The 11,146-nt window shown below is 37.9% G+C and overlaps 2 protein-coding genes across 2 annotated transcripts in view; both read left to right on the forward strand.

Annotated features, from left to right (window-relative positions):
• The first annotated feature begins 1,071 nt into the window (after positions 1-1,071).
• LOC145493116 (uncharacterized) lies at positions 1,072-7,058 on the forward strand. The gene is made up of 7 exons (XM_081472517.1): positions 1,072-1,506; positions 2,256-2,370; positions 2,842-2,961; positions 3,731-3,906; positions 4,544-4,874; positions 5,391-5,458; positions 6,479-7,058. The coding sequence occupies exons 1-6, from the start codon at positions 1,174-1,176 to the stop codon at positions 5,432-5,434; spliced, it is 1,119 nt and encodes a 372-aa protein (XP_081328643.1). The 5' UTR covers positions 1,072-1,173; the 3' UTR covers positions 5,435-5,458; positions 6,479-7,058.
• Positions 7,059-7,373: 315 nt separating this feature from the next.
• The window catches only part of LOC145493110 (uncharacterized), a 5,023-nt gene continuing 1,250 nt past the window's right edge, over positions 7,374-11,146 (forward strand). Inside the window, exons 1-3 of the mRNA XM_081472512.1 lie at positions 7,374-8,469; positions 9,599-9,707; positions 10,443-10,494. Coding sequence (XP_081328638.1) covers positions 8,125-8,469; positions 9,599-9,707; positions 10,443-10,494 — 506 coding nt within the window. The 5' untranslated portion in view covers positions 7,374-8,124. The remainder of the gene's footprint in view (positions 8,470-9,598; positions 9,708-10,442; positions 10,495-11,146) is intronic.

The following is an 11,146-nucleotide window of genomic DNA, read 5'->3' on the forward strand; positions in this document are numbered from 1 at the left end:
GTCTCTTTCGTTCAGGAACAAAACGATGAAATGAGAAAAAAACAGTTCAAAAATAGGTACCACTTTAAGAAGAGCATCTACAATCCCACGCGAGAGCACGATGTAATTGTGATAAAGTGACACTGGTCACTGGATTACTGTGTTTTACTTCTCTACAGTACATGTTTTTTCACTTGTCAATTGTATGCAGTTCAACTTAAGAAGTGCAAAAATTGTGTAATTTCAATTAAACGCGCGACTTCGCGAAAATCGCAAAAAATTAGTACCCAGCAAGAAGAAAACAGTCTTTTGCAATCGCAAAAATTAGTTCATCGATTCGCAAAAATAAATTTCCACAAAAATTTAGTGCCACACGACTCTTGGCCGGGTCTTGGTAATCGATTGATGTATAGGGAAAAGTTAACCTTTTTGTTTTCTTCCTTATTTAATACAGTGAATAGATTATCGCAATCTGAATTCTTTAGCTTTCAGAAAATATAAACGCTATTCGCGTTCGTTTGAAAACATTGGGCGTCAATTCTTGTCGTATGCAAAAGGTAAAATTTACAAATTAAAAATGCTGGCTGTCATTTCGTACAGTTGACCGCAGAGCAAAGTCTGTCATGATAAAATATATATCTGTGCTTTATTAATTGCATACGAGAAACAATATAAAGGTAAAATTTGCAAATTAAAGTGCTGCTTGTCATTTCACGGAGTTGATAGTGCTGCGCTTTTTGCAGATTGACAGGTTCAAATTTACATTGAAGCGGACTTTGTCATGTCAGAGTTGGTGACACCTGTATGTAAAGCTTGCGAAGAAATAATAAAATTCATTCCATTTTACAAAATATTGCGCAAAATGTGGTAAAGAGTTCCTGATTAATTAGATAACAGAGCAAATTACTTCTATATCGAAACGAAATGAGTGATAATGTGCTTCGAACGCATGAAATGACACACCGTTTTATAATTGAAAGCAGACCTTTCAGATATGATGTCCGTCCTCAGAGCATTTGGTTTACCTGTTTATTCAAAAAAGAACAAGCCATTGAGGATAATTATAATAATCGCATTCTTACCGGGGGCTCAAATTAGGGGATCTTATTTTATAACAAACGGAATGAGTTACGTAATATATATCATGTTAAGATTTATTAACAAAAGTGCAGTTCGTACTGCCTTCAGTTAGTTATGGCGTGTAAAAGCGTTGTGTTATTTTTCCTGTTCCAGATTACCACCGTATTCTCTTCCGAAGAAACAGCTGCATTTTCTCGTTCATTACATTTCACAACGCGGGAAAATAAGCAGCTTAAGGGATACGTTGTCAAACGGTTTGATTCTCCCAGTTTGTTATCGTGCGACCAACAATGTATGAGGAACGCTTGGTGTACTTCTACAAACTACAAGATGTCATCCAAGAAGGGCGGCAAAGGAACTTGTGAACTGAACAAGCACGACATCTCACTCATCAACGAAAACGCCAACTTTCACGATCAACAGGGAGCCACTTTCTCTATGCTGCTGGTAATGAGTAAAGTGCTAATTTTAGAGCCCAGCTAACGACGTTTTGAGTTAGTTTAATAGTCCAGGCGTCTTTATTTTTGGTAACTTTAATTGTATATCTTCGTAGCGAGCCTGCGATTTCGTATCTCCGTTACGACGGAATGATTTTATTCGAAAAAAATGTGCACGCGTGGCATAGGGTGGAAATTTAGGAGTGAGCCAATCTACACAGCTCTCCTCAGTCTGTAAATTGTAAGATTGCCATAAATTACCATGCTTTGAATTACAGGTGAAAGATATATCTAAGCAAGTGCCAGTATAACAAACAAGAGTTCATCAAAACCAGGTCGTTTTGAATAGCAGAATCAGTATTTAACAAACAGACTTTAATTAAAGAGATGCAAAGCAAGAGTTTGACAAACATTTTTTTTAGAACAGACTCAAGAGATAGCGTGCAATAGTAGTGAATTCGTGATCGGAGTATAACAAACTATTGACGAAGTGTACTAGCAAAAGTCAAGGGAAGTATAGGAAAAGAAAAAGGAGAGAGCGCTTAGGAAATTCTAGTGCGTAACCTCTCCTTTGTTTGACAGTTCAATTGAAGCCTATTGGTCATGAGCTCTACTTTTATTTGGGAATTTTTGTTTCCCATTTTCAATATGGGATTGCAGACAGCTTTTTCAATTTGAATCTGGCCATTTGTTTCACTTACATTTTCAGTGCACAGATGTTACCGCTACGTAGTTTGACCGGTTATTACCTCTCCACAGACTCCTTGTGATGTCAATCCGTGCATGAACGGAGGGACCTGTTATCCAGCAGAGGGAAAGTACGACTTCAAATGCGCATGCGCGTCAGCTTTCAGTGGAAAAACGTGCGCTAAGGGTAAGAACTAGTTACAAATCAAGTCTAAAATTAAATCGAGAGCGAATAATCTAATTGTTTTACTTAAAGTTTCTTTAGGTGTAGATAGAAATCTCAAGCTCATAATCTAATTGTTTACTAGAAAATAGCCTTATGTAGATACGCGCGCTGAAAACATTTTGTTAACAGGATACACTGCTACGCTACCCAATATCTATCACAGAATAAATAATGAGTAGCGGAGCCAATCAGCGAACGGCATTCGTCAGTGATAGAACGCCAGTAGATTTATACCAAAGGCTGATAGTATACGAGTACCCCAGCCAACCAGATTGCAGTATTTGCATTAGCTATTAATAGTATACTAGTAGAATTCTGTTGATGATGATTAATTATTAATGATAATTTTTACTAATGATGTGACTGAAGGTGCATGATTATATTCAAAGAGCGTCTGTGTAAGCGATATCACGTCTGTTCATATTACGTTAGCGTACAAGAGCTGCGCGGAGCTGTTCGACGCTGGTTTCACCGAAGATGGTGTCTACCAAATCCTGAGTGACAAGTCCGAAATAATTGATGTCTACTGTGACCAGTCCAGCTGGGGAGGAGGTAAGAAGTGAGACCAGCTGAAAACATAATTGTCTGATTGCTTTGTTGAGCCATACGCATAAGTTTTCTTACTTGGTGACAAGTTTTCCCCCCAATTGCGGAGAAGACTCGTAAATGGCCTGACAGGTTTTGAATAGTTTAGTGGAGGCAGCGTGGCCGAGAGAGTTTTGCGCCGTACTTGAAATCCGGAGGTCGCAGGTTCAAGTCCCGCTCTGACCACTTAGCTGGATCGAGTTGTTTGTCGGTAGACCCTAGTTCAACTCCTCGGTCATGCTTGTAAAAAGCCAACTTGCCTCCCGCCGGTTGGGATTTTTAAGCCTATTACGTTTATACAGTTTATATATTTGTTTCTTTCAGTTTAAGTGGCACGCCTGTGTGAAGGCAAGCACATTGACCACTGTAAACAATAACATTTGAACATTTTTTTTTAATATAGGGTCGTGGACCGGAGCAGATTAAATTTGAACACAAACACTTATCATGTTGAGTTAGCTTCACGCCCTGGGAAAAAGTTTTTAAAATTTTCCTTTTGGGGTTTAAGAGGGCTTTTGGTCCAGGCTCCGGCTAATAGACGGGGACCCCGTGCTGAATTTGCAATCTCAACAAACAAAACGAGTTATTCTCCAATTCTTTACAATACACCTTTTAGTTTCTTACTTAGGCTCTTTCTTACTGAACCAGTTTTTAAGCTTTTGGAATTTGAAGCCGGGTTGCAGTGTAACCACTGACTCTCTAAGATCGTAATATTCATAATTCTCTTTTTCAACAGGCTGGACCATGGTATTCAAGCTCGTGTCTGGTGTCTCCGCTGACATATATCAACTGTGGACGTCAGCAGATTCTTTGAACGAGAACAAAACAGAAGCACTGAACGTCAATTCCTCATTTAAAGGACATTATAAAAACCACTTTGTACAAAACTGGCAAACCGCCAATCCTAAGGAGGTAGACTCCTGAACATATTAAAATAATTCTAATATTAAAATAATTCCAATAAGAGTACAGAAAGCCTGGAATTAGCAAAGTCACAATAGAAGAATCTTTCTTTACAATATTTGCTCTGTTAGCATAAGCGATACAGTTTCTGATGGGGCTACAAGAACATTAATTCTGAATATTGAAAGGGCACAGCACGATTAAATGTCCCAAGGAATTTGAGCGTGATGTGTTGAATACGTTTTGTGCGACGTGGGTTTAAAAACTTAAAATTTTACGAAGAATGTCTCAGCTAATTAGCGCTTTTGCAACCTAGAAATTTTGCAGTTTTTGAAAGCCAAATTCTCCTCAAATAGTTCACCCAAAGAGCCAAAAATTTCACCAATCACTAAGTTTCACAAGCTCTTTAAATGTTTGTAGTCAATTTGTGTCTAGCGTGACGCCTTCTCTGGGCAAAATGGTATGTTATTATTAATGTTAATGGAGAAATATGAAACGATCGTTCTGTAAGAACAAACCCAACCTCGTCGCCAGGCTCTCTCTCCACTGCCTTCACTTGTCACAACGACAAGTGGAGAGAGAGTCTACGAACGAGGTTGGAACAAACTGTCTAGTTGTTGATATATTATTCTCTCTCTGGTTTCAGGCGCGAGTTGCATTGTACAACATTAATGATTCCAAAGCGGAAATTCTTTCCCTGGTTTTCAACGCTACTAAGTCCAGCAAGTTAAACTGGTTTTCTAGAGATCGTCTAACTCACTCACCCTGGCCTGACCTATATACTGGAAAGATTCGTGGATTCGATCTTCAAGGGTGCTGTGGCAGAAATTTCTACATTTTTAGGCGGCAAGGCGGCTGCCCCTATGATTCTGGATGGCTTGTAGTAACTTCCAATAATTGTGCCTGGGAGACTCGCTTCCCTTCAAGAACAGTCCTTTACAGTAACCGCACAACCGTCATACACTGGAACGAGTATGGTACGTAAACTGAATAAACAAAAACATGTTCTTCTGTTTCAAACCTTTTTTGAGGAGTATGTCTCAGTAACGACCTCCAGATTAATGAAGAATGCTTTCAAATCCTTGCTGTGTCTCAGATCGAGGTTCGAGATACGGACCACTGAAGGCGGTCCCTTGTAGGGGGTCCGGGTCCATCTGCCCCCGGAAATTTAAAATTGAGGTCCTCGGAAATGGTATCAGTCAGGCATTCTGAGGACAACTTGGCGTGTTATATTGTCTCTTTTTTTAATTTTAGGGGGTTCGACCAAACCCCCCCGAACTCCTCCTAGAATCGCGCCAGATTTGGAAGTGGAAAATAGATGTGCATCTTAGGAGCATAACGAGTCTGGTGCTCCACTAGATAACGTTGCAAGCTCCTGGCACCACATATACATCTAAAACAAAGGCCAAATTACAAATAAAGAACATTGTCCAACCTTTCACCGAAAATTAATATTTCAATTATAGATATTCATCGTTCATTTATTTTCGCAGGAAATGTTGGAAGAGCAAATACTTTGCTAGTGTATATTCGCTGAAGCAAGTGTTGCCGACAAAATAAGGTGAGAAGACTACAGCCATGTTCCTATTAACTCAGTGGTTAGGGAGTGCCCCGCAGGCGGGTTACGGCTGACGCGCCTGAAATTTTAATTGACCAATCAGGATTAAGAAGGTGGGGAAATCTGTACTGTTAACAGGAAAGGTATTGAAGTCGGGCAACTTTTCTCACTCGAGATGGCATTGAGTATTCACGAAAAAAGATTTCCAAAAACCACATCAGATTGTAAGAAGTGAAAACTGTCAAACATTTTGAGTCTTTAAGTTTTTAATCTGGCGCCAAAAATAAGTCGTCAGCGTCCGGCATCTCTCAGTGTTCGTCAAGTGTCGCCATGTAGGAAAATAGCTGTGTCAAAAACCCACCATTGTGAGCGTAATTTGTCACCCATGATATTAAAAGGTAATTTAGAAAAATAGTATGCTCGTGAAATAAAGAAATAATTTCGCTTGCGTTTTGTCGAAACTCAACTGAATTTCCGTCGTCTAAAGGTTCGGGAAATTATCAGAATTTTGACCAAACGCGGGTGAAATTACTTCCTTATTTCACTCGTCACCATTTAATTACCCATATGGAGCTGATTCTCACCAGTTAACAATGTTCTACATTTTAGAACGAAGTTGGTGTATGGTACCATTCCCTTACTTTACACACTGTAGCAAAGTACGTACACTCACTCAACTAAATTACCCACGATCGACTTGCCCTTAAAGTTTATTTATATTACGAACAAGACTGTGACCTGATGGCTATCATTAGTGATGTTGGCTGAGATTTAGTATTTATAGTTTATTATTTTTTTATTTCACTACATTTTCATTTTAAAAGGAGAGACGTTAACACCAATACTGTAAATTAAATACTTACATTACATTCAACTTGACTCTACTTTACACCTACATTGTTTGCTGCACATTACTACACTATTAATACTTAACACCCAAAAAGTAAATAAATTAATAAATAAACAAATAAGCTTAACAAGGGGATGTCGACTGATGAGTTTAATAAATTTTCCTTTTAACAGTTCATTGGACGATTCGTGTTATTGGAAAAAAATATATGGCTGCGACAGAGCTGGACTACAGAGATGACTCAACTGCTGAGAGCTGAAAAAAAAAAATCCAACATTGCAGCAGAAATGTTAATCTAAACCCAAACCCGCGTCTGAAAAGTAAACTGTAGACGCAGTAGAGCGAAAAATTGTTTTTTATACCATGCAACAGGAAAATTCCGCCAATCAGAATGCAGGAAAGCCGTTGCATATTCGACGGTATTACATCCAACCTTCCCATCATGCTCCGCGCGTATGTCGCATTGATTGTGTTGGGCACTGTATTTTCTATGGCATGGTATAAAATAGTTATACAACGCTCTCTCGTTGTATACCATGGAATATCTCACCTGTCACTTGTATTTTCTTGGTATACAAACTTGCCTAAATGCTCGTGTGTATACCGAGAAAATACAATGGACTCATGATATTCTACGATACAATAAAGCGTTGCGTAACGTACGTTGCATAACGTTGAATATATACATTCTTGTAAACAGCTGATATTGTTACTAGCAGCTTATTGTTCATGAAAATTTAATCTTCAGTTCTAACTCGGCCTTTCTTTTTTAATTTTGTGTTTCAATTGTTGACTACATGCCGGGTAAAAAATCTAAATGTTGAGAACATTTTACGATTTTAAGCCAGCATATTCAGTAATCGTAATTCCGCTACAAACTGCGAAAAGTTAAAAAAACAAAAAAGTTAATACATCTTTTTTGTTGTTGTTGTTGTTTTTTTTTTTAAAAAAAAAATCCGTTTAAACTTATAAGGTTGTGTTATTAGAATGATAATATGATAAAATGTTAAAGGATATGTAAAAAGAGGCGTTATAAAGATCATGCTGTAATAGATAATAATAGATGAAGATAATAATGATGATGATGATGATGCCTATTATAAATAAATATCAAACGAAGCAGCGTCAATACAAAGTGTTTACAGCTGTTTTTTGTTTTGGTTTGTCGAGAGTTTAGTTTTTCTTGCTTGTTACATTGAAATAAATATTTTTCGGAAGTAAAATAGATGTGTTGTATTTTGCCTGTAAGAGTGTAGTGAGGGGGTGAGGCTGGGGAGAAAAGTCCCTATCATTTCAAAACAATTCCAGCGAGTAGCTCGCACCGCACCGAACCGAACCGCACCGCAACGGAACGCAACGAAACGCAACCTATTTAAGGGGGTTCCCCTGGCCGCGCTTTGAGAGTAACCGGGTGTGAAAATTCACTCGAAAAACCACCAAGGTTAACGATAAAAAACGAAAAACAAAGATCATCTCTAAATTTGTTCGTTTCCCCTAGCCTTTGCGGTCCTATGTGCTATGGCGTGTTATCACGTGACGTCACAGCAGCCATATTGGTTTTTCAAAACAATTAAACGGCGGCCATGTTTGGTTTGTTTTTATAAATTAATTTTGCATGGTTGCTGGGCTTGTGAGTGAAAGCACTTTATAGATACTGATTGAGGGCAAATAAAGGACATTAAAAATAAAACGACACCGGCTAGAAGTGATCAATCATGGTCCTGCCCCACCATCATTACCGTCGATAGAAATTAATTAAAACTGTAGACATGCCAAAATTTATAGCGATGTTTACAGTTCTTGGTGAGGTTATGTAGCAATGGGATGCAAAGAAGTTTTGCTCTTATTCCTGATTCAAACTATCGCCATTTTCTTGGCCGAAGAAGACGTTGACTCCACATTTTCTCGCTCATCATACTTCACAACGCGGGAAAATAAGCAGCTTAAAGGATACGTTGTCAAACGGTTTGATTCTCCCAGTTTGTTATCGTGCGGCCAACAATGTATGAGAAACGCTTGGTGTACTTCTACAAACTACAAGATGGCATCCAAGAACGACGGCAAAGGAACTTGTGCACTGAACAAGCACGACATCTCACTCACCAACGAAAACAACACCTTTCTTCATGATGAGATAGGAGTTACGTTGGCGTTGCTGTTGAAGGTGAACTATATTGAATTAGTTTTATCTGAACTATTAAGAATAGCACCCGTTCTGTTACATTCCACTTTTTAAAACTTATTTATTCCAGAAGACATCGTTATTAAGCGAAGTTCGATGTCATTGCTCTCTTCCCTTCCTTCTCCAGACACGGTTTGATTTTATACCGAAAAGGCAATGTTTTATTGCTAAAATTCTGCTGCCATGAATAACATATCATCCATTGCAATTACACGTCAGAGTCTTTTTTCTATATAATTATCATATGTTGAATTATTGTCGGAATTGTGCCCTTTGTCAGGAAACCTATTGCTTGTGCCTTGGACTCTATGCATAACAAAGTAGCTGTACTTGAATAAATAAAAGTAGATTAAATTAAAGTTAGATCAATGTAGAGTACAGGATCAGCTTTGAACAAACAGACTTTATAACTGACGCAAAGCTGATCAAATAGTTGAGGATGGTTTCTTTAATTTCAAAGCTTTGATCTGGCTCAATGTTTCAGTTGGCCCGCAAAACTGGTTATTTTGAAAAGCTAAAAAAGCTCAGTTTATGTTATATTTGAAATATTTGTTTATTTATTTACAGTGTCTCCAATTAGCACATTTAATAGTGCTAAATACATTTGACACGTAAATGAAGTTATTATTATTATTATTATTAGTATTAATATTATTATTATTATTATTATTATTATTATTAAATAAAGATTACTTGTTGATATATGAAATATTGTGCTATGCAGGAGTGGTAGAAGACAAACTAAAAATTTGAGAAATATAACTGCACCCTTCAAATTACCCTGGTTACAAATTTTACACCTGATAACCCTTGACTTCCATTGCTCTCATCTACGCTCAGAGCTCAGTCGGCGGAGCAACTGGGATGATTTTTTCGTAGTTCGTACGGTCAAGTTAATCGTTCCCGGAGCTCAAATACGTTCAGTTGCCTAGATTGGTTCTCTAATAATACCCCTCTAGGACTTCCAGGTCTAATCCGCAGAGGTAAATTCTTGGGTCTATTCTGTCACTTAAAATTACATATTACTTCACAGTTTATTCTCTATATTGATCAACGTTAACCTTTCCGTTTGCAATTCTCAGGATATTTATTCTCAGTTAATTTTATTCAGGGATGTTTGACCACCGGATGTCTCAATGGTGGCTCTTGCTTACCCGACAACGAAAAACAAACCTTTACATGTTCCTGTCACCGACCATGGACCGGAGCTAAGTGCGAAGGTAAAATGGTAGCAGTGAAGAGTTTTTTGAATCTATTTTCAGTAATAACAGTAAACAGTTACTATTACGCAAATCTCAAATGACGTTTTAAGAACTTTCCTCGTTGCCTAAAAAACACGACTTGTTTTGAGCAAACGGCCGGGCTTTTCGCTTGTTAATTATGAACTTCAAGGTATTGATTACCCAACTTTTTTGTTGAAAAGTGACAAAACGGGAACACCAGTTGTCAACACAGTCAAAAAGGTTGGGCTAGCAAAGTAGGACTGTAAAAATAGATAATTGCCAAGGGAAAATTATGAAGGAGTTAATTATAAATTATTTCTTCACATTGATTTATATTTACACTCCTAGTTTTTACGGTTAAACGTGTAAATACGCCCAGATATTGTTTGGCATTTGCCGTATATTTTAAATCCGAATGACGTCACTATCAAACAATAATATATTTTATTATATGGAGAAGAGTGTTTTACTGGGAACTAAACCACTCGTAGATTCCAAACGCCACTTCATCCGGGACCCGAGTGGCGTATTTTCCGTATGTCACCTTTGTGAGTGTCGTATCGTTCAATGAAGTCACGATTCCCGCCTTTTGCTTTTGTTGAATTGGTTTCTCCATACAATAAAAAGAACATTACACGTTGGCTCGAAGATAAGAATTTTATTGTTCTTGCCACTCGAACATAAAATTCATATCTTCTCGCCACCGTGTAATATCCTCTATGTCTCTTTTAGATCTAGCAGACTTGAATAGTTCAACGTGCAAGGAAATTTATGACAAGAACTTGTAAGTAATTTGCTCTCACCATATTGATGAAGACAAAGAATACAAAATCCCATGGCCAGATCCCAACCTCTATACAGACAAAATGTAAAAGCTTTACCTTGAAATTAAAGAAAACCCTCGAAATAGTTCATTAAAGGTATAACGAAAAAACAAATAGAAAAAAAAAAAAGAAAAAGAAAACAAAGATAAAATGTAATTACAGTATAATATAGCAAAAAGACGATCAAGTTGCCTTCATCATCGGGTTGATTTCATACAATTTTCGTTTTGAATTAAAGATTTAGAAGCCTAGAACAAATCTGTTTCTTTAAGCATCTGCTCTCCTGCTAAGGTTTGACCGAGAAGAAAATCCAGGGGCACTGATCCCTCACTAACCTTACCCTAAGCTGGGAACTGGGTCTTTGCCATCGGCTCTACTTTCTTGTTGGTTAGAATTTGTTCGATGCCCCCTTACCCCGCTGGGTATAGATATGGTCCTGGAACCACCCCTCCCCCCCCCCCTTCCAAGGCACGTGTAGTTTGGTATGGTATTTGAAAAAGAATCATTTTCTGGGAAGAGAAAGCTAAGACGCCGCTGCTGGAAAACAGAAGCAGATATAGACTAGCTAGTATCTTACGAAAATGTTTTAAAATGCTCATTTGTTGGTTACTT

The sequence above is a fragment of the Orbicella franksi genome, chromosome 7, assembly GCF_964199315.1.
Source record: "Orbicella franksi chromosome 7, jaOrbFran1.1, whole genome shotgun sequence".
In the NCBI taxonomy this organism is placed as follows: Eukaryota; Metazoa; Cnidaria; class Anthozoa; order Scleractinia; family Merulinidae; genus Orbicella; species Orbicella franksi.

Coding starts and splice junctions, on each gene's coding strand:
- LOC145493116 (XM_081472517.1), top strand. CDS start 1,174: ATGGCGTGTAAAAGCGTTGTGTTATTTTTCCTGTTCCAGATTACCACC. Junction 2,371..2,841: donor TGGAAAAACGTGCGCTAAGG/GTAAGAACTAGT, acceptor ATATTACGTTAG/CGTACAAGAGCTGCGCGGAG. Junction 2,962..3,730: donor CCAGTCCAGCTGGGGAGGAG/GTAAGAAGTGAG, acceptor CTTTTTCAACAG/GCTGGACCATGGTATTCAAG.